General features: G+C 27.4%; 6 protein-coding genes across 16 annotated transcripts in view; 3 read left to right on the top strand and 3 right to left on the bottom strand.

Annotated features, from left to right (window-relative positions):
- Positions 1-1775, top strand: part of LOC127288686 (uncharacterized) — a 31744-nt gene extending 29969 nt beyond the window's left edge. The window contains exon 8 of the mRNA XM_051316298.1: positions 1452-1775. Coding sequence (XP_051172255.1) covers positions 1452-1552 — 101 coding nt within the window. The 3' untranslated portion in view covers positions 1553-1775. The remainder of the gene's footprint in view (positions 1-1451) is intronic.
- Positions 1776-2574: 799 nt separating this feature from the next.
- Positions 2575-4396, bottom strand: LOC127288684 (uncharacterized). 5 transcript variants are annotated; one of them, XM_051316296.1, is made up of 5 exons: positions 4260-4396; positions 3920-4182; positions 3676-3806; positions 3401-3613; positions 3175-3322 (listed from the first exon to the last, which is right to left on the bottom strand). In XM_051316296.1, exons 1-4 carry the CDS (start codon positions 4294-4296, stop codon positions 3532-3534), a joined length of 513 nt encoding a protein of 170 aa, XP_051172253.1. In that variant the 5' UTR covers positions 4297-4396; the 3' UTR covers positions 3175-3322; positions 3401-3531. The 5 variants fall into 5 exon arrangements, with proteins under 5 accessions (XP_051172250.1, XP_051172251.1, XP_051172252.1 ...); XM_051316293.1 differs by having other exon boundaries at positions 2575-3322; positions 3401-3806; XM_051316294.1 differs by having other exon boundaries at positions 2575-3322; positions 3401-3806; positions 3920-4178; positions 4260-4360.
- Positions 4397-4519: 123 nt separating this feature from the next.
- LOC127288683 (facilitated trehalose transporter Tret1-like) lies at positions 4520-7187 on the bottom strand. Of its 2 annotated transcripts, XM_051316292.1 has the most exons (5): positions 7056-7187; positions 6666-6771; positions 6194-6456; positions 5640-6064; positions 4520-5171 (listed from the first exon to the last, which is right to left on the bottom strand). In XM_051316292.1, exons 2-5 carry the CDS (start codon positions 6691-6693, stop codon positions 4544-4546), a joined length of 1344 nt encoding a protein of 447 aa, XP_051172249.1. In that variant the 5' UTR covers positions 6694-6771; positions 7056-7187; the 3' UTR covers positions 4520-4543. The 2 variants fall into 2 exon arrangements, with proteins under 2 accessions (XP_051172249.1, XP_051172248.1); XM_051316291.1 differs by lacking the exon at positions 7056-7187 and having other exon boundaries at positions 6666-7038.
- A 348-nt stretch (positions 7188-7535) lies between these two features.
- On the top strand, positions 7536-8918 carry LOC127288571 (60S ribosomal protein L26-like). Its single transcript, XM_051316106.1, has 4 exons — positions 7536-7642; positions 7950-8128; positions 8303-8443; positions 8728-8918. Exons 2-4 carry the CDS (start codon positions 7961-7963, stop codon positions 8863-8865), a joined length of 447 nt encoding a protein of 148 aa, XP_051172063.1. The 5' UTR covers positions 7536-7642; positions 7950-7960; the 3' UTR covers positions 8866-8918.
- A 322-nt stretch (positions 8919-9240) lies between these two features.
- On the bottom strand, positions 9241-11386 carry LOC127288570 (protein lifeguard 4-like). Of its 2 annotated transcripts, none has more exons than XM_051316103.1 (6): positions 11229-11386; positions 10459-10612; positions 10274-10385; positions 10096-10201; positions 9878-10029; positions 9241-9802 (listed from the first exon to the last, which is right to left on the bottom strand). In XM_051316103.1, the coding sequence occupies exons 2-6, from the start codon at positions 10592-10594 to the stop codon at positions 9553-9555; spliced, it is 756 nt and encodes a 251-aa protein (XP_051172060.1). In that variant the 5' UTR covers positions 10595-10612; positions 11229-11386; the 3' UTR covers positions 9241-9552. The 2 variants fall into 2 exon arrangements, with proteins under 2 accessions (XP_051172060.1, XP_051172062.1); XM_051316105.1 differs by lacking the exon at positions 11229-11386 and adding an exon at positions 10703-10841.
- Positions 11387-11746: 360 nt separating this feature from the next.
- On the top strand, positions 11747-25775 carry LOC127288566 (leucine-zipper-like transcriptional regulator 1). Of its 5 annotated transcripts, none has more exons than XM_051316093.1 (12): positions 11747-11891; positions 17545-17881; positions 18079-18387; positions 18538-18652; positions 21277-21443; positions 21550-21751; positions 21837-22196; positions 22289-22715; positions 22811-22989; positions 23064-23348; positions 23544-23727; positions 24458-25775. In XM_051316093.1, exons 2-11 carry the CDS (start codon positions 17772-17774, stop codon positions 23661-23663), a joined length of 2274 nt encoding a protein of 757 aa, XP_051172050.1. In that variant the 5' UTR covers positions 11747-11891; positions 17545-17771; the 3' UTR covers positions 23664-23727; positions 24458-25775. The 5 variants fall into 5 exon arrangements, with proteins under 5 accessions (XP_051172050.1, XP_051172046.1, XP_051172049.1 ...); XM_051316089.1 differs by having other exon boundaries at positions 23807-25775; XM_051316092.1 differs by having other exon boundaries at positions 11757-11895; positions 23807-25775.
- Positions 25776-25882: the final 107 nt, after the last annotated feature.

The following is a 25882-nucleotide window of genomic DNA, read 5'->3' as shown; positions in this document are numbered from 1 at the left end:
TTTATCAATTGTTAATGAACCAGATTTAATTTTCCAAAAAATTTGACTGTTCTATCAATTGCTAAAGAACTAGATTTAACTGTTTTACCGATTGTTGATAAAACTGATTTGACTGTACAGAGAAAAAGGAATTAAATCTTATAATCAGATTCTTAACATAGAACCAACAAATCTAGTTTGTTGGTACAACAAATTTCTGGTTTTCAACAATTTCAAATTGTTAGACAAACAAAACATTTTTTTGCACCTACAAACAATATTTATTGGTTCTATATTTGCAATACGATTGTAGGTGAAACAATCTTTTTTTCTCCGTGTGTTTTACTAACTAATAATGAATTAAATTCAACTATTTTTCCGAATACTGATGAAAATTTTAACCAATCGGTAAAACAGATTTAACTGTTTTATCATCAGCTGATAAAACAGATTTTTCTCTTTTATAAATAAAAACCTATTTGGCTACTTTTATTATATTAATTAGTTAAAATTGTTATTAATTTAATTATAAAAAGGGAGAGCCGTTTGGCTTTAAATTTCTGGTACAAATTTAATAAAATGTCAAATAATTAGAATCAATTATAATTAATTGATTGCAATTAAAATTTAATAATTATATTTGTATAAATATTAATTTATGATTTACATAATTAGAAATTTAATCAAAATAAATCAGTAATTAATTAGAAATTAAATAAAAATTATAATTATAAATTCATTAGTAATTAATTAGTAATTAAATAGAAATTAATTATTTATTAATTAGAAAATTAAATAAAAATTAATTAGTATTTAATTAGTAATTAATTATAAGTTATGTATTTTATAATTAAATACAATTTATCAATTATTCAGTGAACTATTTATATAATAATACATGTAACAAGTAAAATCGTTTTCAAATCAATATATGATTTATCTCTTCGTGTAAAATACATGTATGTAGAAGAGTTAAAGAGATTATTTTCGTCACTGTTTTCTACTCTTTATTGACTCGTTTTGTCTGTTTAATTAATCAATAGCTTTAGTTGAAAATTATTAACAGAAACAAATGAAATAGATTTACACATTATTATACATTTATTATAATGCAATACAAATGTTGTAAAAATGCATAAGTTTTTTTATTAATTAAAATAATAATATTTTTTTTTATTAATATAATAATAATTTTTTTTTATTAATTAATATAATTCTTTTTTATCAATAACGAAGAATATTGACATATTATATAACACATGTAATAATATTTATATGACGGAATTATAAAAAAGGAAAAGAAGTTTAAATAAAAAGTCCTTTGCCTGCTATATAACGGAATTTATATTATAACTTTTTTCATCCCTTGGGATAGGAATACGTCGATGTTATCTAAAAGTAATAATTGTATCGAAGATAGAGAGAGAGAGAAAAAAAAAAGTAAACGCGTGAAATTTTGTTTTTGTTTTTAGATATCCAGCCAACGAGAAATATTTTGGAAACAAAAACTACTGATAAAATTGGATTTGATCATTCAAGTTACAAGTCTGACAATTGCAATTCACACAATTAAAACAGGATTTTTGTTCCCTGTTTTGAAAACTATAGTGACTAATAATTATTAAAAAAAAAAAAAAAAACTCGATTCCAACAAAGAAATTAATATTTATGAAAGTGCTCAGTGAATGGAAAATCACCTCTCGCGTATATAAATTTTTACCAGAACAATCATTAAAAAAAAACAAAAAAAATGGAAAAAAGATAAATTAAATCACCCAATGATTTAATGAAAATGATTTATATGCACAAAAATTTTTGTCAAAAAAAAAAAAAAAAAAAATGTATAGTTATGAAATATAAAAAATCTTACAGGGTTTGATTACAATCACCCTCTATAATAAAATATTAAAATAAATATAAAATTAATAATATTCTTCATAATATGTGTATAAAAAAAGTATTAATGAATGCTGTGCAATAATAAAATCATATATATATAAACGATGAATGTTATTTAATATAAAATAAAATGTGATTGTATTTATATAAAAAAAAAAAAATATTTTAAAATAAATGTCTGTTTTATTTATGTCATATTTGAATTTTTTTTTCACTTCTTCCCATCAATTAATTTATATTTATCGTTAATTGCAAATTGAAATTAAAATTTTAATTATATTATTAATAAGCGATAAAATAAATAAAAAATAATTAATTTTTTTTTTTTGAGGGAGAAAATCCGATTGTCAGTCATGTTATAGCTTGATGAAAATAATATCCGCGTCAATTTATCATTAATTAAAATTAATTTATTCAAATTGTATATATATGTAGAAATAAATTATTTTGATGCAAAAGGTAATAAAATGATATTTAGTTCATTACTTAAATGAAATCAAATGGGGTCAGTGTAACTAGAATGTAAAATCGTTTAACTATATTATTGGATTTTTCTCCATTATCTTAATAATCTCATAAAAGATTTTTTTATAACCCAAAGAATGAAATTTTACTGCTGACATTATTATACAATATACAGCTTATTACTTTTTTTTGATGTAAAAATTAAATTTTTGTCAATTTGTACACTCGACACTTTTTTTTTTTATTTCGCTTAACAATTTTAATCAATTTTCAAAACGATTAATTTTTTTAAATTCTCTATTTTTTAAAAGTTTATAAAAAAAATTTTTTTTTTTTAATACTTATATTCAATGAGTAATATTATTCATTTGAATCTCTTCCAATGTTTTACGTTTTGTTTCAGGTAAATAAAAATAAATAAATAAAACATTAACATTATTAATAGCAGCAAGTAAAAAAAATGCAGTATAAATATTAACATGATTAATAATAAGTGAAAATATTTCTAATGCAATAAATGCCGAAAAAAATGTTAAACACATACTAATTCCAGAATAAATTGCTTTCAATTTCATTGGAAAAATTTCACTAACAACAACATATGGTATTGCAGTTGCACCAATTGATGTACTTGCAATAATCAATAAAATACCAAATGTTGGTATCCAACTTAAATGATAAATATTATAGCCAGATTCTTGAAAATAAAAATAACCACCCACTAAAATACTAAATATAATAACACCAAATGATGATGAAATAAGTAATAATTTTCTACCAATATAATCAACTAATGAAAAGAAAATTAATGAAACTATCACTAAAACACCAGCCAATATCATACTAGCATATTTTCCATCTAATAATTTTCCTTCTATTGAATTAAACAAAATTTCCGAATTATTCAAAAGTAAAATCTCTCCACATGTAACGGTAATGAGCATAACTCCAACACCTAACATCAATTTTTTCATATTTTCTAAAATGGAAAAACAAATTCTCAAAAAATTATAATTAATTATAATTATATATATATAATTTCAATTAATATTATTACTTGAATTTGAGAATATCTCTTGAATATTCCATTTTTCCTCATTTCCAACTGTACGTTTAATTGATTCTATTTCTTCAGATATGGAATTTTTACGTAATAAATTCAATGTTTTTCGAGCAGTCCCTTCATTTTTACATTTTATCAAATAATAAGGCGTTTCGGGAAACCAAATAAAAAAGAAAAAATGAAATAAAGATATTGCTATTGATATTCCTGCAAATTGACGAATATCAATAAATGGTCCAATTCCATAGGCAAAAATAATTGCACCATACATCAATAATATTGCACAAGATTCAACTGTGCCTCTAATTGAAGCTGGAGAAATTTCCGCAAGATACATTGGAACAGTTGTTGCCGATAATCCATTTGAGATACCACCCACAATTCTTGCTATGTATAATGTCTATATGATTATTATATATATATATTATACAAAAAAAAATAGCATTGGAGAAAAAAGAAAATTAAATCAATTTTTTTTGAAATTTAGATAAAAATTTTAAAAAAATCATTTACCATTGCCGATTTTGCAAATAATATAATTATCCAGCCAATTGTTGTTGGAATTATAGAAATAATTATTGTACCCTTACGTCCAATGAAATCAACAAGAAAAATTGAAATAATACAACCTAATGCATTGCCAGCTTTTAATAATGAAATTGCAAGTGATGCCTCATCGGGATTTAATTTTATTGGAGAATTGTCCTTTAATAATTTTGGTATTGTCGGTGATGCCCAACCAACGTATGTTCCTAATGAAAACATTCCCATGCTAGCTAAAAGAAAAAAAAAAGCGAAAAACAATTTCTAAAATTTTTTCTGCAAATTAATTTTTTAAAATTTATTAACAAACCTCCAAAAGCTGCAGCAATGAATCTAATTTTTACCATTTACAAAGTTATAAGACGACTGAAAGAGTTACTTTTAACGAACAATTTTTATCTATGAATATAAAGTTTTATCTAGCACCTAATAATAGCTTGCTAATACATATATATATATATATATATATATATATATATATATATATATATATATATATATATATATATATATACTTGCGAATAAGTTATTAAATTCATTTCTTATTTATGTGCTTTAAATTTAAAATTTTTTCAATATTTAATAATTCAAATTTTATTTTTTCTCATTTTTATGTAATTCCTCCTGAATATGTTGAAGTGTTTTACCATTAGTTTCAGGAACATAGAAAATAATAAAAATAATACCACCCACTGAACATAATGTATAAAGTAAAAATGCAAATTGAATACCCAAAAAATCATTTAAAATTTGATATGTTTTTATAACAATAAAAGAGAGAAAATTTACAAATACAATACAAATTGTACTTGATTTTGCTTTAATATTTGTTGGAAAAAGTTCACCAATCATTGCAAATGGTAAACCAGATAAACCAAATGAATAAAAAATTATATACATTGTTATACCAACAGCTGCAATCCAACCAAATTCATTAATTTCTTTCATTAAATAATTTAAATGAAAATAAATTGCAACTATTCCTGTTGATATTGCACAACCTAATGTTGATAAAATAAGTAATGGCCTACGACCAATACGATCTGTTATAAAACCAGAAATAATTGTCACAATTATTTGAATAACACCTAATATTATCGTAAGATATATTCCCTCTAATCCACTATTAGATTTGTCAAAAATTTTTTGTGCATAAGCAACGACGGCTTGACTACCAGACATTTGTTGTATCAGCAATAAACCAAGGCAAGTTATCAGCGCTCTGTAATAATTTATTTTATTATTTCAAATTTTTAATTATTTAATTTTAATTTAATTTTTAATTATGTAATTTTAATTGCTATTTAATTATTATTTAATTTTCCATAAATGAAAAACTATATTTTATATTAAGAAATAATTTTTTATAGAAAAAATAAAATAAAAATTTTTCTTTTAAATATTATTTACTTATTTTTATTAAAAAAAGTGATTTCAAAAATATTTCAATTTTATTATTTTACGAGAGATATTTCCATTAAGAATTAATAAATGTCATTGTGTATAGAAAATAAATTTTGCTTTTTAAGATAAAAAGAAACAATATAGGTCATAAAAATAAACAAATGAATGAATACACAAAGGAATAATTATACATATTGTGTAAACTAAATTAAATGCACTTACATAAAATAATTAAAGTGAAATTATATTATTGTAAATGTGAAAAAAAAAACTAAAAAAAGCCTACCTCCTATTTCCAGGAATGCAAAAAATAATTCTCATTTCATTTCCATTGGAAAAATCATTCTTAACTGATTGTTCAATAATTTTAATTTCCTCACTGACATCATTTTTTTCTCTTAATTTTATTAATGATTTTTCAGCATTTTTCATTTGTCCTAAACGTATTAATTGATATGGTGTTTCAGGTAACCATATAAATGTTATTAAAAATAAAATTGGCATTATTAATGAAATTAATGCCAAATTTTTAACTGTTACAAATGGTCCAATTAAATATTCTAAAAGCATTCCAAATTTTGCTGAAACAGTCAACATTGACCCTAATATTCCTCTCACATTTGGAGGTGATATTTCTCCTAAATAAGCTGGGGTTGTTGAGTACGATGTCCCAGATGCGATACCGCAAATTATTCTCGATATGTAAAGTTGCTGAATATTTTATATATACAATAACCAAAAATAAAATAATAAAGAACAAAAATATGTGCTCTTATTTCAATAATTCTATAATTATTATAAATTTTTTTTTAAAAATTAATAAATTAAAAATTAACTTACCCAAGGTGCGACAGCAAATGCAATTATTAGCCAACCAAAAATAGACGGTAAAACAGAGAAAAGCATTGTTGTTTTTCTTCCCAATTTATGTATCATAAGTGAAGAAAGTACTGCTCCTATTGAAGCTCCTATATTAAACAATGAAGCAACCCATGAAGCTTCATTTGAGGTTAATTTTATCGGAGAATCCATTTTTGTTAATAATGGTAAAGATGGTGAGGACCATCCAAAAAATAATCCTGCCGAAATCATACCAAGATTTGCTGAAAAAAAATTTTATAACCTATATAAAATTGAAAAAAAAGTGTAAAAAAAAAATAAAAGTGTATTCTTTTAATTTAAAAATTACATAACTCCTGAAAAGATAATTTTTTATGTAATATATCGCCGAAATAATAATAATAATAATAAAAACTAATTAAATATTTGATAACATAAATAACACATGTTCAAAAAAGTGGCAAATACTTACCAGCAAGAGCTGCAAAGTATAACATCATATCTCAATAGAATGCACGTTTTACAATAACACATATTAAATCATCATTTCTTCTAAAGTAAATACATCTTATGTATACCTTTATAAATATATACATACGAAACAGAAGTTAGCTCAAGAATGCGCTATAGGGTGCTTTCGGCTTGCCTACGGATCATGATCCGGATCACAAAAAGGTTCTCAATTGCTTTGAAGTGTAATTATGAACTAAGAAAAATTATGAAAAATACATGCAATTGAGCACGACTGAGTGATCCGGATCATGATCCGATAGGCAAGCCGAAAGCACCCATAGTAAGCAAAAAAAAAAAAATTCTTCATATCCTGATTGATGCAACCCGTCATACAGGCAAGTAATGACACCTTTTTAAATTACTGTTTTTTAATTAATTCCATAAAAACAATGAAAGCTCATAAAAGAAAAATATGAAATTAAAATATAAAATGAAAAAAAATTAAATTTCACAAAATGCTGATTCTACATTATAGAATCTTTATCTTTTATATAAATGCAATTAATCACTGACGTTTCTCATTTATTGACGTATATAAACGTCAAATACAAAGAAAAAATGTCTTAATTAAAAATCTAGATATATTCTTTAGATTATTTATATTTTGTTTGTTTGTTTTTTTTATCAATGAAAAGTTAAATAATTTTAAGTTACATGTCAGCATAATTTGCTTTTTCCTATTTCATAAATAATTTTTTATTAATTATATTTACATATTTATTTTAAGTATTTTTCTAAAGAGAAAATTATATTTTCAATAAAATATTTGAAAAAAAAACATTTTTTAATGGAAAACATAAAAAAAAATGTGAATTAGTTAATTTTAAATTTTCCCGCACTGGAAATGAAATAATTTACAATGCGCAAACGCAAGAACTGTCATGTCTTTTTAAATCCCTTCCGGTTTTGTCAGTGGTATTAAAAGTATTGTTTTCGGTAAGTTTTATTTAAAAAAATCTACTTTTCTTAATTATTTATACATTTAAAAATTAAAATAATTCTTTCACACTAATTCTATGTTTAATTTCAATTATTTTATTGTAGAATAATAATTATTTTTGCTTTATACTAAAAAAAATTTCTGACACGTGATTGATTGTTGATACTCTCTTTTTTTGTAATTGTTTTTATAAATTTTGTAATTTTATCTGTTTTTCGTATTTTTTTTTTTTTTTTTTTGAAAATATGTATTATTTATAACAGAATAGTTAAAATGAATGAAATTTGAATGTTTTATTTACAGTCGAAAACAAAATGAAGTTCAATTCGTTAGTAACCTCATCGAGGAGGAAAAATCGCAAAAGGCATTTTACAGCACCTTCACATATTAGAAGGCGATTAATGTCTGCACCATTGTCTAAAGAACTTAGACAAAAATATAATGTACGATCAATGCCTATTCGAAAAGACGACGAAGTACAGGTAAATAACATAACCTCACTTTTTCACCATATTAACACGTTGCTCAAATTTGGTATTTTGGAGATATTTTTTTTTTAGTTTACATTTATTTTTTTATCGCTTTTTTAATGCATAAATTAATAAATTTGACGTTATTAAAAATTTTAATCGTTTTCTTGTTTTTTTTTTTCACAGGTTGTGCGTGGACACTACAAAGGCCACCAAGTTGGCAAAGTAATCCAAGTTTACAGAAAAAAGTTTGTCATTTACATTGAAAGAATTCAAAGAGAAAAAACCAATGGAGCTACAGCTTATGTTGGAATCGACCCCTCAAAGGTTCATATTAAAATAGAATTAAATTTTAAATATTAAATTCCACATTTAGTTTTACGATTTAAGAAAATGTAAAAAATTAAATGATGAACCAAACCATTCACAGAAATTGAGACAGATAATTTGATTCGCAGCATTTTATCAAGGTTTTCTTGAATAAGATAAAACTTATCAAATTTAGTCTCATTAATGAAGTAAAGTTGGCACTGATTTTTTTTTTTGGTTAAATTTATTTCATATATAGAAATGTTTTTATTTTGTATTGAGAAAATTTATTTTCTTTTCAGACTGTTATTGTCAAATTGAAAATGGACAAGGATCGCAAAAAAATTGTTGACAGAAGAGGTAAGGGTCGTCTTGCTGCTTTGGGTAAAGATAAGGGAAAATATACAGAAGAAACAGCTGCAGCTATGGAAACGTCGTAGATTAAAACATTACTTTTTTTGTACCACAAAAATAAAGTGTTTTAAATATTTAATATGATTTTCTTTTTTTTTAATATTCAATTAGAAATAGATTTTTAAAGTAGGTTTAGAATATTTGAGACTTTTTTTTTGTATATTTCTTTTAATGTATACACTTATACATATTTTCTTAAACTACATAATAGACAAGTATTGGTAGTATAATATTTCTTTTTTTAATATATGAATATCGCATTATTTTATTGAATAACAATAATGACAGAATATTTAAGAGTTTCTCTTTGAAAAAAAAAACTTACGCTAATAAATGCTATAAAAATAAAATATAACTTGAAATTCTTAAGCACTCGATAAAATTTAAGTTTTAGTTATATCTAAAACCTGATTTTTCCTTTTTAAAATATATAAAATCAATCACAGCAATTTCTCTTATACTGCATTATAAATGCTCAGTACAAAACAATGTGCAGTAAAAAAAAAAACTGAACTAAAATATCAATTTAAAATTTGCTTGAAATATTTTGAATCCTTTTTTAATGGACATCTATAACTACTTGTTTAAAAAAAATACTTTTATCCGAATAATTGAGTAAAATTCCCATGTTTTTTGAATTCATGTACTGATTATTACATCTTTTGAAAGTGGATTTTTTTTCGATTTAATTTGAATTCTTTGAAATGAAGAACTTATTTTTTAGCTGCCGCTAAAATTCGAAGAATATATAAAAATAGATTGATTATATCTAGATAAAGTTCAACAGTGACAAGAATGTATTCTTCGGGTGAATGTTTGTGCATTAACATATGCGTATCATAAATAATGTACAATGAAAATACCATAGCTCCACCGATACATATTGCCATTTCTAAAAGTGAATTTTGAGCAAAAATTTGAATGAATCCACCAATTATTAAAACACACAATGCTGCGTACAATCTGTTAAAGAACAAATAAATAATTATTAAATAGTAAAATTTAATTCAAAAGACGATGGGAGAGAAAAACACTTACCCTGCGCCCATGGAAGAAAAATCTTTCTTTGATTGGAAGGTATATAGTGTCAAACTCAATACAACGAAAAATGTAATGAAAAATGCTTCAATCACCGTTATTGCATCGAATAAAGATACAAAAATACCAATAAGTACTGACTCCGACAGTGTCTGTAAATAATTTAAATTTTAAATAATTTTCAAAATTATATAAAGTAGATAATTTTTTTTACTTACAAAAATTGAGAGAAGTATCAAATTTGTTGGATGTTCTCTTCTTTTGAAGTGAAGAGCAATTAAAATTATAAATACTACAATAAATGTTGTAAATAGTACCCATGAACTGAAATTAAATTATTTTTTTTAGATTACTTTCTCTCTTAATTAATTTAAAATAAAAATAAAAATAACGTACTTATTGAAAACATATTCCTTAACAGGATCTCCTGAGTACATAAAAATTGCTCCAATTCCTACTGTTATTAACAATTGGATAGTCAAAAGACCATAAACTTTTTTTAAAAAACCTGTAAACAATTTTTTTTTTATAAATATCCTATAATTTTTTTTTTACTATATTTTATGATTGAAAATAATTACCTAATCTAATACTCATGTTGGCAGAATGAACATTATTATTATATGTAAAATCTCCTTCAATTCCATTATTTGAATATTCATGTTTATTGCCTCCAGCTTCGATGTCATCTTGTGATAATACTAAAGGGGTCGTCATTTTTCTAATTTACGAAACCTGCAATTTTCAAAATATTAATTATTAAATTTTAAATTTTCTATCTCGAAAAGTTTACATGAGTAAGATTAAAATAAAATTTTCTCGCACATTTAACGATAATTTTTGGAAATATTCATCTATATTATAATTGTACGAAAAAAAATTCCCATTTTGTCAGTATGAATCAATATTTTTAAAAAGTATACTTTATTTAAAAAAAAAAATATTGCCAAGTTCAACAATGTTATCAAGAAACGTGATATAATATACATAAAAGTGCTGATAACTTTTTATTACAAAAGAAAATGTTTTCAAAACCACCACAAAGTATTTTCTATATTTAAAGGTTATGTTTTTTGATTTATGTACAAAGTTGCATAACAATTTAAAAAAAAAATATGTTAAAACTTTTTAAAATTTTCACATCAAGTGACTCATAAAATTCAATAGAAATTTGTATGGATTGATAAAAATTTACATTAATTTAATCTCAAACTTCAGCAGATGGAAAATGGATCATAGAAAGGAATAAACAAGATTTGTAATATTTATACAAATTATTTGTAGTTTTTCAATGGTTAATTATAACGAATAAAATACTTAAAATAAGGAAATTGATAAAAAGGATTTTTACCTTGTGCAAAATGGGGTAAACAACCTTCTCTGTCTCACTTATACTGTATTGACACTGTCACACACTGTCAAATACGTCATATATTTATTTTACGACTTTCCGGGAACTACAGTCCGGAATTTAGCAGAGTACCAATATTAAAAAAAGAAATATTGACAGACAAAACACTACTGGAATATCAAATTGTAAATATCTATTTTCAATACTAAGATAATTAAATTTTTTATTTTTTTTAATAATAATAATAATCAAGAATTAATTAATCAATAATTACTGTAATAATTATTCTATAGAAAAAATGTTATATCCGGTTCCACTTGTCGTCTGCTCCAAAATAATCCCTCATTGGCTACAATACGCGCTCTTATTTGAAATAATAATATTTTTAAATTTTTTAACACTCTTCCCGCCTATTTTTCACCAATGAGATAATTTGTTATTGCGCTTGTGCAAAAGTGTCAATTTCTTTATTCATGAACTTCCGGCCATTCTTCTTTCTTTCTCTTGAGTTCCGTAAGGGATACGCTACCGAGCGGACGCGTTATTTTGCTTACGAAACATACATTGAATTTCACGGGTTCTCCTAGTTCGGTGTCATCTTGCCAATAGCGATTAAATCCGGGATCTTCTTTTTTCCTTTTTAAAGACTCAAAGAGTCTTATTGTGGGTCTCATAACATTCTCACCTTTCGTAGTATAGTTGTTTTCTTTTTAGGTTAGCCAGCCTCGTGGCTGTGCGCGCGCGTCGCAGAGGCATGGCCTCTAGCGCGGATTTCTCAACTTCCGCAATGGACTTTACTGATGAAACAGAGGAGGAGATAGCTGCGAAAAATTTATTATTTTATCAAGATAATATAAAAAACATTCGTTCGAGAAACAACTCGACATCGTCCCTCGAATCGGAACAAAAACGTAAATGCGAAAAATCGGACCCATCCATGCCGCCTCCTTCTTCTGCCAAAGTGCATTTAAAATCACTTGATAATACAAATTCGGCAATTAATAAATCTAAAATCAAACTCGCGAAATACGAAAATTCAAATAAAGGCAACTGTCCAATTTTCTTACAGCGCGATCCCAATTCGAAAGATGCGTCGAAAGACTTAAACCATGTGTCGGTCGGTAAAATCATCCACAACCTTTACCCGGGTAAGGTTGTCGGTATTTATCCAAGTGGTCGCGGAAAAGTTCGTGTTATCACGAATAGTGGCAGAGCGGCAAACCAGATTTCATCTGACCCCACTCTGAAATCAAAAGGTCTAATTGCAATAATCCCATCAAGTTTCGTCACATGCCAGGGCATCATTAATAACATCGGGATAGATATCTCTACAGATGAAATCTTAGAACACGCAGAAGTTGTAGGTGTTAATAAAGATATTAAAATCATTGGTGCCATGAGGTTTAACCGCAAAAAAATTGACGAGGACAACACGGTTAAGTATGAACCTTCCACTACCGTTCTTCTAACCTTCCAAGGTACTTCCATTCCAGAACGCGTTGCAATTTATAAAGGTTCATCCCCAGTGCGTCCCTACGTACCCGACCCACGTATGTGCCTTAATTGTCTAAGATTTGGCCATATAGCCAAACACTGCAGGTCCAAACCTCGATGCCAACAATGCGGCGGCTCAGCCCCCCATACAGACGATTCTAACCCCTGTACCCACGCGTCAGGTCCTCCAAGATGTGCAAATTGTAACGGTCCACACAAACCTTCTTCAAAACAATGTCCAGAATTCACTTTTCAAAAAGAGGTGCGCTACTATGCGACACAACACAAAATGTCCTTCGATGAAGCCAAAGAAATTCTTAAACCAAAAAAGGTAACTCGTCATATAAATTCATTTAACTTTTCCGACTTTCCTGATCTGGTAGATCAACCAGCCCCTTCTGCATCTCTCACACAAAATCCAAACTCTAACCTCCAAAAACGCTTATTTTCTCAAGTGTCATCCACTCACAATAACCACTCTCAACGGTTATCAAACAACACGTCACACTCTCGCATACACGAAACACAAAAAAACAACTCTTCTTCTTCATCCTTTTTCGCTACAAATTGGAACAACGGCAGGTCTAACATCTCCATGCCTAACGGTTTTGCTCTTTCCAAACACACATCTGCCTCTCCTTCCTCTCCTCCACCTGAACCTCACACATCTAACTCCAACCCTCAATTTCAAGAATCACTCACTTCTTTCATTTCACTTTTAAACATGCATGTCACTCAAATTTCTTCCAACTCACCTCCAGAAATCGTGAAACAAAAACTTGAAACTCTCTCTAACATCATCACTAGCCTCCATTCTTTGTTAGCTCTTCCAGCTCACAAGGATGGCTAGTCTTTCCAAATTAAATATCTTACAGTGGAATTGCCGTGGTGTCTCTAACAAGACACACGAAATTCACAAACTTTCCAATCAATTTGATATTCTCCTCCTTTGCGAAACTTTTTTGAAGCCTGAGAAACGCGTTAACTTTAATATTCTTAAACAATTTAATATTATTAGATCAGACAGAACAGTAAATAAAGGCGGCGGCCTTGCTTTTGTAATTCGCAAGAATTTAACATTTTCAAAAATCGGTTCAATTTTCACTCGGGAGGATGAATTTGAGACACTCGCTGTTTCAATTGACTCCTCCATGGGTGAACTTTTAGTAGTATTAGTTTATAGAGTTCCGGGTAAATTAACCCCTCCCACCTACTGGAAAAATTTTTTCAACTCCATAAAAAATTCGGGCTTCAACACGGTTTTTATAGGAGGAGATTTCAACTGTCACAGCACCCTATGGGGTAGCTCTCATGTTTGCCCCAACGCACGTAATCTATGCGATGAATTGGATGTTACAGACCTTATTCTTTTAAACAATGGATCACCCACTCTATTAAGCCGTCCACCAAACCCTGGTTCTGCTTTAGACCTTACCTTCGTAACTTCAAATCTATACACAACCTCTTCCTGGAAGGTCTACAATGACACTTTAGGTAGTGATCATTTTCCCATCTTCACATCTTTAGGTATTACAATACCTATTTCCATATTTGCTTCACATAAATACAATTTGAGAGGTATTGACTGGTCTCTCTTCTCTTCTGAACTCCATTCGTCCATAGAATCAAACTCAAATGTCCTACACACAGATAACCCAATCTCCGATTATGATCAATTTGTACATCTTGTAGATACAACAATTAACTTAATTTGTCCACAACGCACAACCTCATCTAACACACGTCACAATTCCTCCTCATCTAAAAAACCATTTGTTCCTGCACCTTGGTGGGACAGTAAATGCGATGAAGCAATCAAAAATAGGAAAGAAGCCTTAAAAAATTATAAAAAACTATCAAATTACTCGAATTTTCTTATTTATAAAAAAACCGAAGCCATAGCCAAACGTACCCTTAGTGAAGCCAGGCGACAATCCTTTAAAACATTTTGCGACTCTTTAGACAGACATACACCTTTAACGAAGGTATGGTCTGTCATTAAATCATTCAAAAACCGATACACACAACCCTCCTCTGCATCTTGCTCGGCAGACAGGGAAACTATTGAAAAATTACACTCACTCGTCGATGAACTTTACCCACCTACCGTTTTTCATGACGACTTCCCCGTTGATTTTGACAACAATCCGTTCTTAGAAGCTTCTTTTACTATTTCCGAATTGACAACAGCTATTAAATCATGTAAAACTAAATCATCCCCGGGCCTTGATAAAATAGACTACAACATTATTCAACACTTTCCAGACATAGCCTTATCAACTCTTCTGTCAATTATTAATAGAATAATCTCCAATGGCGTTTTCCCTTCTTCCTGGAACAATTACCTCATTTTCTTCCTTCCAAAATCCTCACCTGGTAAATTTCGTCCTATTTCCCTAGCATCTTGTCTTTTTAAAATTTCCGAAAAACTAATTTACAATAGACTTATCTGGCTTATCGAACGTGATAAGATCCTCAGTCCAAGACAATTTGGATTCAGGAAAGGTAAATCCTGCACGGATTGCCTTTCACTGCTCTCCACTGAGATTTGGACAGGCTTAGCACAACGCGAAATCACCGGTGCACTCTTTTTAGATATAAAAGGGGCTTTCCCTAGCGTGGTACCAAATATTTTAATTAAAGATCTTAAAGAAATAGGCATTCCGGAATCAATTTCTCGTTTTATATATAACTCAATTAAATGTAAAAATATGTTTGTCAAAATCAACGGCGAGGTTATAGGCCCTAGAACCAGTACGGTTGGCCTTACACAGGGCAGCATACTTAGCCCAATCAATTACTCCATTTACACTAGAAAACTTAATACCATTATTCCTGCAGATTGCGAATTAAACGAATTTGCCGACGATTTATCTGTTACCTGTCGCTCCCCTGACCTTAACCAAATTATTAATTCTCTTCAAAGTTGCCTTAATATAATTTCCGAATTTTTAACCGACAGAGGTCTGGAAGTTTGCCCAGTTAAAACTAAATTCATTATTTTCAGTAACAAAAAACTTAATTCAAATGACCCTAACCTTTCTTTAACTTTAAATGAAATAATTATTAAACCATCCCCCACAGTTAAATATCTTGGTATTCACTTTCACGAGTCTGCTTCCTCCGATACTCACTTCAACTATCTTTGCGATAAAGGAAGAAAAATTCTAAGTGTACTAAAAGTCCTTAGAGGCACTTGGTGGGGAGCGGACCCTCATCTACTCCTTCGTATTTACGATTCATTACTTAGAAGTCCCATAGATTACGGTTCACAAGCCTCTAACTTTAAATCTCATAAAAATTTCTCCCGTTTAGAAAAAATACGTAACCAAGCTCTGAGACTAGCCGTTGGCTATAGACAAAGCACCCCTATCAATGTAATGTTAGCTGAATGTTGTGAACCCCCCTTAAGAACAAGATTTAATTTCCTTGCTAAAAAATATCTTTATAGAGTTTTCTCAAATTCCACCCATCCACTTCGAACTAAACTTCCAGAGCTCTCTCGCCTTACCATCGATTCCAACGTAAAATTCAACTATCCCCTTTTAATCGCATTTGAAAAATCAAAAAATTATAGCGAACTAATTAGAAGTAAGGACCTCGATCCTTACTTTGAATTCCTCTTTGAGGATCACTCATTTACTCCCCAGATTATTCTTAACTGGGGTCACTCACTTCAAAATTCATGTAATCCCTCTATCGATTTTATGAACTTAACTAATTTTAACTTCCCTAATCATACCTTTTTCTTCACCGATGGCTCTAAGTCTGAAGTGGATCATTTGGCTGGCTGTGCCTTTGTCTGCCCTTCTTTAAACCTAACTTCAAAATTTAAAATTTCAGATTACTCGTCAATTTTTTCATTAGAAGCATTCGCAATTTTATTTTGCCTAGATTATATAATTAATTCCGATCTTTCTAACACAGTTATTTTTTCAGACTCACTTAGCGTTCTTAGTAACTTGACCTCAAAAAATACCTATAAAACGAAATCTTACATAATTTTTACAATTAGAAACAGATTAAAAATACTTGACAACCTGAATCGTCCAACAACCCTTGTTTGGGTTCCAGGTCATTCAGGAATTGAAGGAAACGAGAAGGCAGACGTCGCAGCCAAGGACGCAACTGCCAACTCAGATTTAGTTAACATACCTCTCCCCTTTTCTGACTTCTTTTGCCTTGCCAAAAAACAATTAGTTGACAGCTGTAACTCCTTTTTTAGAGACATAGGTAAAAACAAGGGAATCCATTACACCCAACTTTATTATAAGTCACGTAGGAAACCATGGTTCGCGAACTTTACAGCTCGACGACAATGGATCGTTTCCTTATGTCGTGCGAGAGCTAATCATTATAACCTAAACGCCAGCCTCGCTAGAAAAAACTATATTAAATCGGGTGATTGCTCTCACTGCCCTAACACAGAACAAGACCTTGACCACATATTATGGGCCTGTCCCAGATTCGATACTCTTCGGGCAGATTTAATAAAATCTCTTTCTAGAGCTTTAAAATGCTCTCCTCCTTTTAGTTGCGTACAATTCCTTACCAATCCCACCCCCAGAGTTGTTTCTCACATTTTTAGATTTTTAAAACGCGCTAAAATAAAAATTTAACTTTAATTCAACTCATTACCAATTATTACTCTTAACTGTTTAAATAATTACCTCTTTTTATATATACTTTAATTTTCGCGCTCTCTTCCTCTGTGTCTCATCATTGGTGCGCGGTGGTTCAACCGGGAATCCATCTTGGTTCCCCGGTTGCACCTCTGCGCGCCCGTGCGGCGGCATACGAACCGCCTTTTCTCTGTTCACAGATATCAAGTTTAAGCCTCATTCATTCACCAGGTCATGGCCGGATATATAGGCGCAAAGCCAGTATAGTGCCAAACACAACTTAACTTAACTTAACTTAACTTCTTTCTTTCTCTTCTTGTCTGTGAAGCTGGAAGGATCGTCATGAATGAACTCTTTGACTCTGATTTATTAGTTTTTGATTTCGAAAATTATACAATAATGTTATAGTCAAAAAGCTGCTATTTTAATGAAGATGGATAACGTAACGGCAGAATGCCTTACATTGGATTTTGGTCCATTTGCGACTGTGCATTCGTGGGAACGAATGCCGGATTGTGCTGAATTTGTCGGAGCCAGGTAATTTTATTATTCGCCTTTATATCCTTAAATTATTAATTATTAATACATTATGTTATTGTTGAAAAAATCTATATTTGGATATTTTTTTTGAGGTTAGAATTTTTCTTCTCATTAAAAAATTTGAGGAAATTCATTAATTTTATATTATACATTATACACAAAAGAAAATTAAGTATTCAATTTTATTTTCCCAGGCGTAGCAAACATACTGTTGTAGCTTATAAAGATGCAATATATGTTTTTGGTGGTGATGATGGAAAACGAATGTTAAATGATTTACTTCGTTTTGACGTTAAAGAAAAATCATGGGTCAAAGCACTCGCAAATGGTCAAGAGATATCACCGCGTTATCATCATTCTGCAGTAGTCCATGACTCGTCAATGTTTGTTTTTGGAGGTTATACCGGAGACATACATTCAAATTCCAATCTCACTAATAAAAATGATTTATTTGAATATAAATTTCAAACTTGCCAGTGGACGGAATGGAAATTTATTGGAAAGTAAGGTTGTTTACATTTTTAATTTATTTTTTTTTTAATTCAGTAATTATTATTTTATATTTATTGAAATTTTAATAATTTCCGACTTTTTTTTGCTTGAAGTCAGTTCGAAGTTAATTATTAATTGATAAAAGAATTTTTTTTTTATAGAACTCCAGTTGCACGATCCGCACATGGTGCTGCTGTTTACGATAATAAATTGTGGATATTTGCCGGTTACGATGGAAATGCTCGTCTTAATGATATGTGGACAATTTCATTATTGGTAAAGTATTATTTAAAAAAAAAAGAATTTTCTTTTTACCTAAGCAAATTATTATTATTATATAATAATAAAATGCTTGGTCTGTCCTTCTGTCCTAACTTGAAGTTGGCCTTTTCTGATTTCACGTTTTTTTTTTGAATAGTAATCTTATGACGTGTCAAATTTTGACAATTCTTTTTCTCATTTTTGCCAAAGTTGTATAATTGTGTTTCCAAATTTCGGAATAAATTTCTTTAAAATTCCAAATTCGAAAATTCAATTCACGAAGCTGAAATACACAACGTTTACCAACGAAATTTTTTTTAAAGTTGTATATTGATTCAAAAATTGTGTACAAATACAAAAAATTTATGATGAGCAAAAAAGATACGCCAGGAAATTTCGTACAAGATAGTAATTTGAAAAAAATTTATTTTTAAAAATTAATTTTTAAGGTACCAGGGGCTAACGAATACCTATTAAATATTAATTATAAAAACACAGGCCTCGAATCAACTTAAAGACACAAAAAAGTCGTTTTAGTCGATTTATATTCCAAAAAAAGTGGATTAGTTTTTTATTTTAACAAAAATATTTTATAGATTTTTAATTAAAATTTTTTTTTTTTTAATAATCCTTTTTGAAGGGTTAAAGTTAAAATTTTTAGAAATAATTAAATTTCAAAAGATATTGTTAATTTTCAAACAATTATCAAATTTTACAGAACTAAAAATAATTTATACAACAATTTTTGGAAAACATTTTTTAAATTTAATTGAATTTTCAAAGATTTAAAATTCAGATTTTTGAAATTAATAGAAACTTTAAGTGATTTTTAATTAAAATTTTAGATGATTTCACTAAAAATTTATTAGAAAATGCGGACAAAATACAATAATTTGAAAATCATTTTTAATTAAAAAATGGTTTCAGATAGTTGAATTTTCAAAGAATATTATTAAAATAGTTAAAAATAATTGAATTTCCTTAGAGTTATAATTGAAATTATTAAATTTCAAAAAAAAAATTTTTCAATGGAAAATTTTAGTAATAATTAAATTTTAGATGCTTTTAAATTCAAATTATTGAAAATTCAATTAATTTGGAATTCAAATTTTTGAGAATAATGAAATTTAATTTTGATTTTAAATTTGGAAAATAATTGAATTTCATTTCATTTTGATTTGAAAATTTTGGGAAATAATTGAATTTGAATTGAAATTTTGGATAATAATTTAATTGAAGTTCATTTTTGATTGAAAATTTGGATAATTAATTTTGAATAGAAATTTTAGAAAATAATTGAATTTTATTTCATTTTAAATTGAAAACTTGGTAAATAATTAAATTTTAAATTGAAAATTTTGGATAATTATTGGATTTTTAATTGTTTTTGAATTAAAATTTCGGGTAATAATTGAATTTTAGTTTATTTTGAATTGAAATTTTTAAAAAATAATTCAATTTTATTGTGATATTTTTTTTATATTATAAACAATTGTTAAATTTCATAAAAATTTTAATTGAAAAATAATTTTGATATAATTGAATTTTCAAAGATTTAAAATTGAGATTTTTGAAATTAATAGAAACTTTAAGTGATTTTTAATTAAAATTTTAGATGATTTCACTAAATATTTATTAGAAAATGCGGACAAAATACAATAATTTGAAAATCATTTTTAATTGAAAAATGGTTTCAGATAGTTGAAATTTCAAAGAATATTATTAAAATAGTTAAAAATAATTGAATTTCCTTAAATTTATAATTGAAATTATTAAATTTCAAAAAAAAAAAATTTTTTGATGGAAAATTTTAGATGCTTTTAAATTCAAATTATTGAAAATTCAAGTAATTTTAAATTCAAATTTTTGAAAATTCAATTAATTTTAAATTCAAATTTTTGAGAATAATGAAATTTAATTTTGATTTTAAATTTGGAAAATAATTGAATTTCAGTTCATTTTGAATTGAAAATTTTGGAAAATAATTGAATTTTAATTGAAAATTTGGATAATTAATTTTGAATAGAAATTTTAGAAAATAATTGAATTTTATTTCATTTCAAATTGAAAACTTGGTAAATAATTAAATTTTAAATTGAAAAATTTGGATAATTATTGGATTTTTAATTGATTTTGAATTGAAATTTTTAAAAAATAATTCAATTTTATTGTGATATTTTTTTTAAATTATAAACAATTTATTGTTAAATTTCATAAAAATTTTAATTGAAAAATAATTTTGATATAATTGAATTTGTGATGTATTTCATTAAAATTATTAAAAATAATTAATTTAGTGAAGAATCATTTTAGTTCAAAATTTGTTAAATAATTGAATTGAAGAAGATCTACATTTTATACTAAAAAAATGTATTTTATTTACATTTTTTTTCAAATGTAAAAAAAAATTTCGCATTTTATTAAAATAAGTCGATAAAAGTCATATTTTTAAAAAAAGTCGTATAATCGGAGGCCTGTAAACATATAATTTTCATTATTATTATTTAATATGTAATAATTTTCTAATAAATTTATAATATTATTAATATTAATTTCTTTATAATAAACAATTACAGAATCAATTTGACGCGCTTGTGCGCGTTTAATTTTGATAGTTTTAATTAATTTTTAATTTCCAGCCTGGAGATCATAAAGTTTGGGAAGAAGTGGTTCAATCCGGAGATTGTCCACCGACTTGTTGCAATTTTCCAGTCGCTGTTGCACGTGAATCAATGTTCGTATTTAGCGGTCAAAGCGGGGCAAAAATCACCAATAGTCTGTTTCAGTTTCATTTCCGAGAAAAAAGGTAAATATTTTTCTCTAACTTATAACTAACATACTAAAGATATTTTTGATATAAATTAGATTTATTAAATTTAAATTTATTAGTTATATTGTAATTTAATCAAAAGATGGACACGTATTTCCGCTGAGCATATTTTAAGAGGCGCACCACCTCCACCGGCACGTCGTTATGGTCATACAATGGTGACTTTTGATCGTCATCTCTATGTGTTTGGAGGAACTGCCGATTCAACTCTACCAAATGATTTGCATTGTTACGATCTTGATACACAAACGTGGAGTATTGTCTCACCATCGCCAGACAGTCAGGTATTTATAAAGCTATTTGTCACTATTTTATATTAAAATTATTTAATTATTATTATTTTTTATTGTATGATTAAAATAATTGCAGATACCATCAGGTCGATTATTTCATGCAGCGGCTGTGATTGGTGAGGCAATGTTTATATTTGGCGGTACAGTCGATAATAATATTCGATCTGGTGAAACTTATCGATTTCAATTTTCTTCATATCCAAAGTGCACACTGGACGACGATTTTGGAAGATTATTAAATAATCGTCTATTTTGCGATGTTGAATTCAATGTTGGCGAAAGTGAAACAAAAATTCCAGCACATATTGCAATTGTCGCTGCACGATCTCAATCGTTGCGAGTTTTAATAAGACAAGCGCGCGAGAATCGTGAAAAATATTTAGAAGATATGGTCGACAATATAAAAGTATCAGTTAAAGATCTACCTCTTCTAAAGGTAAATATAATTTAAAATAAAATCGATAATTCAATTCTATATAAAACACTCCAATAATTTAATTTAAAAAAAAAAAAATTGATAATTTTCAGGTTAAATTAACAGACGCAGTGCCTGAAGCTTTTGAAATGGTATTAAATTACATATATACGGATCGTATTGATCCAACAAAACGAATAGAGGATCCTTTAAGTAATCGAATTGTATTACTTATGATGGACGTCTATAGACTCGCGGTTCAATTTAATATGAAACGTTTGGAACAACTTTGCGTTCATTATCTCGAAGCAACTATAAGTTATGCAAATGTCTTGGAAGCTTTACATAATGCAGCTCATTTGAAGCTTTATTTTATTAAAGAATTTTGTCTGAGTTTTGTTGTAAAGGAAAGTAATTACAATCAAATTGTAATGAGTCAAGAATTTGAAACATTGGATAAACCTCTCATGGTTGAAATTATTAGACGTCGACAAATGCCACAAGCAAGAACATTTACAAAAAATTATGAATTAGGAACAGGTATGTTTTATAAAAATTATAATAATTAACTTTATTTTTCAATTTTTGTCTAATTTTTTCACAGTAAATTATAAAATTTCTTTTTAATTTTCCAGGTACAACACTCGAGCAGGATATGGAGGCATTTTTAAAAACAGTGGGAAGAGAATTTTGTGATATAACATTAATTTTAGACGGTGTACCAATTCCAGCACATAAAGCTGTACTTGCTGCAAGATGTAGTTATTTTGAAGGAATGTTTCGATCATTTATGCCTGAAAATAATACAGTTAATGTTAGTATAATAATATAAATTTTTCGTTAATAGATTTTTTTTTAACGGTTATTGATTTTTTAATTTTTATCTAGATCCAAATTGGTGAAATGATACCATCTCCTGAGTCTTTCGATTCACTTTTGAGATACATTTATTACGCGGACGTTGCAATGCCACCAGAGGATTCGCTCTATCTTTTTACAGCTCCGGTTTTTTATGGATTTACAAATAATCGTCTACAGGCATTTTGTAAGCAGAATTTGGAAATGAATGTTACATTTGAAAATGTTATACAAATTTTGGAAGCTGCTGATAGAATGCAAGCTGTGGATATGAAGAAATATGCATTAAATCTTATTATACACAATTTCAGTAAGGTATGTAAATTAAAAAATTGATTTTTGCAGATAAATCTTTTTCTTCCATAAATTTATTTAGTAAAAATTGATTTATTTTGTCGATTTTTTTGGAAATAAAGTTTTCTTTTTTCTTTATTTTTACATTATAACGTCAAAAAAATTGATAATGAAACTAATAAAAGACATGGAATTATATTGGCTTTTTTACAATAGGTTGCACGACTACCGAGACTGAAACAATTGAATAGAGATTTATTGCTGGATATTATAGAAGCTCTCGCTGATGAACAAAGTGAAGCTCGAACTTGTCAGGATATGTCTAGTGATTGTTGATATATTTCTACTATTTCTGATGATAAATAAAACATCCAGTGTAACTGAAGAGGAAATAATTCAAGTATGTAGAAAATTATTATCAAATTTACAATTTAGTATAAATTTAAGATATCTAATATGAAATAAATCTTTATTTGCAGCTGATATTTACGGACGTTGAAAAACGAGGACATCTCAATTAAATTTGGCACTCATTAAGCCTTATTAAATTAAGTTTTACCTCATACATCATTAATCATAAGACTATATTCCTTTTTAATTTACCATTTTCAAAACGAAATTATCTAAGGAAATATTTCATCCCGCGACTTTTGTCGTATTCCTTATTTATCATATTTCATAAGCGATACAATTTGCTTTTTGAATTGGTAAACAAAACTTTTATTAGAAAACAATGAAGTTATCCGAATAATAAAAATTCTTTTTTAATTAATATCATGAATATTCTCATAATTGATTGCTAATATTCAGATCAATTGATCTGTATTAGAATCAAATTTTTCACTAAACAGTCTTATCAATTTTGATTAGACTTAATCTTCATTATTAATTTTCCTGTAATTCAATAAATTACAAACTATTTCATGTACAATCGAAATTTTGAATTCATGAATGATACTTATGTTTTCTCAAATTGACATTTTTTTTTATTGTTCAAAGAAATGTTTTTTCATTTCCTTTTAATTGAGGCACTGAAATTGAGGATTGTTACGTCTTATGAAAAGCGAATTTTTTATAATATTTTGTGCAAAAATAATTAATAATCAGTTTCTCCTTCATTTTATTTTAAGGATAAATTCATGGTGGATCTCAAAGTGCATATTCTCAAGAAGCTCATTTCATTGTTTGGGAAATTTGTGAAAAAACATATCCATCGCGGAGATCATCGTATTGTAACCTTCATCTAAGATCCAAGTTTCATAAAGAGTAGATGATGGAAAGGCAGAAAGCTTGCTTCCTTGGATTTACATGATTTTGAAAATAAGATTTTCATCTTTTCCTCAGATATTAGGAGAATTATGAACTAATGCATACGCCATGACTTTAGCGTTAAATGTATTATTAACTATATTATGGTCAGACATATATTTTGTGTGTTAAGATCATATAGATTGTAACAAGGTTCAAACAGCGTGAATAAGAAAGTATATATGTGGATTTTTTGTTGCAGAATAGTAGGTCTTTTGAATTAATCTCATTTCACTTTGATACGGGAAGTATGAGTATTCCTTCTCGAGTTTTCATCATAGCAATGACTTCATTTGCTAATTTCTCAATCATTAACCAATCGAGGAATAAATTTTCCTCTGTGAAATCAAAAAGGTTACTGATAAATCCTATTGAGAGTAATCCTGCACAATCTTTAAATCTAGATCTCAAAGTGCATATTCTCAAGAAGCTCATTTCATTGTTTTGGAAATTTGTGATAAAACATGTCCACCGCTGCTATCATCTTATTGTACCCTTCATCTAAGATCCAAGTTTCATAAAGAGTAGATGATGGAAAGGCAGAAAGCTTGCATCCTTTTATTTACATGATTTTGAAAATCAGATTTTCCTCAAATTTGTCACAAGCCTTCTCTCTCAGATCAGATACTGTACTATGGTGTGACCACTTCATCATTTGATTCAATCAATGTATCAAAAGGTTTCCAATCATCTACTAATTTTAAAGAAACCTTACTGAAAAAATAAAACAACATTGCTTTTACAGCATTGACATTTATTTAAAGATAATAATTCAACAATAATTAAAACAAAAATAAACATAAGATATTTAAGTTATATTTATTCCCTACCGCTGCTAATTTGATTTGTCCAAGTGTATAATGTCCTAATTTAAGGGATTTAATTCAAATTTTTTAAAACATTTAGAAACTAATTGCCAGGCTTTTTTTTCTATTAGATATTTACGCAAATTTCAAACTTGCAATCTTAAAGCCTGGCAAATGAGTTTCTAATTGTTTAGATTTAAAAAAAAAACAAAATTCATAGGAACGTATACTTAAAAAAAACAATTGTAATTTCCTCATGGAAAATTTGTAAATGTATAATGTTATAATGATTGTATAATTTATTTGTAAATATATGCAAATTTTTTTGAAAATATTTTCTATTAGTATTTCTATTCTTACCCACTTTTTTTGTGTGAAAAAATTTACAAAAATTTCCTACGTAATGAAAATTAATGTAATAGTTTTAAAATAAATATTTTT

The sequence above is a fragment of the Leptopilina boulardi genome, unplaced genomic scaffold (genome assembly GCF_019393585.1).
Source record: "Leptopilina boulardi isolate dan_hultmark-lab unplaced genomic scaffold, ZJU_Lbou_2.1 LbouV2_392, whole genome shotgun sequence".
NCBI lineage: Eukaryota > Metazoa > Arthropoda > Insecta > Hymenoptera > Figitidae > Leptopilina > Leptopilina boulardi.
Note: the sequence above shows the minus strand (reverse complement) of the source record. Positions and strands in the feature narration are given on the sequence as shown.

Coding starts and splice junctions, on each gene's coding strand:
- LOC127288566 (XM_051316093.1), top strand. CDS start 17,772: ATGAAGATGGATAACGTAACGGCAGAATGCCTTACATTGGATTTTGGT. Junction 17,882..18,078: donor GCTGAATTTGTCGGAGCCAG/GTAATTTTATTA, acceptor TTATTTTCCCAG/GCGTAGCAAACATACTGTTG. Junction 22,990..23,063: donor CTGAAAATAATACAGTTAAT/GTTAGTATAATA, acceptor ATTTTTATCTAG/ATCCAAATTGGTGAAATGAT.
- LOC127288684 (XM_051316293.1), bottom strand. CDS start 4,296: ATGGTAAAAATTAGATTCATTGCTGCAGCTTTTGGAG. Junction 4,183..4,259: donor CATTGCTGCAGCTTTTGGAG/GTTTGTTAATAA, acceptor TTTTTCTTTTAG/CTAGCATGGGAATGTTTTCA. Junction 3,807..3,919: donor TATTTGCAAAATCGGCAATG/GTAAATGATTTT, acceptor ATAATCATATAG/ACATTATACATAGCAAGAAT.
- LOC127288683 (XM_051316292.1), bottom strand. CDS start 6,693: ATGATGTTATACTTTGCAGCTCTTGCTG. Junction 6,457..6,665: donor ATACTTTGCAGCTCTTGCTG/GTAAGTATTTGC, acceptor ATTTTTTTTCAG/CAAATCTTGGTATGATTTCG. Junction 5,172..5,639: donor TGCATTCCTGGAAATAGGAG/GTAGGCTTTTTT, acceptor AAATTATTACAG/AGCGCTGATAACTTGCCTTG.
- LOC127288571 (XM_051316106.1), top strand. CDS start 7,961: ATGAAGTTCAATTCGTTAGTAACCTCATCGAGGAGGAAAAATCGCAAA. Junction 8,129..8,302: donor GAAAAGACGACGAAGTACAG/GTAAATAACATA, acceptor TTTTTTTCACAG/GTTGTGCGTGGACACTACAA. Junction 8,444..8,727: donor TTGGAATCGACCCCTCAAAG/GTTCATATTAAA, acceptor TTTTCTTTTCAG/ACTGTTATTGTCAAATTGAA.
- LOC127288570 (XM_051316103.1), bottom strand. CDS start 10,594: ATGACGACCCCTTTAGTATTATCACAAGATGACATCGAAGCTGGAGGC. Junction 10,386..10,458: donor CAACATGAGTATTAGATTAG/GTAATTATTTTC, acceptor AATTGTTTACAG/GTTTTTTAAAAAAAGTTTAT. Junction 10,202..10,273: donor AAGGAATATGTTTTCAATAA/GTACGTTATTTT, acceptor ATTTAATTTCAG/TTCATGGGTACTATTTACAA.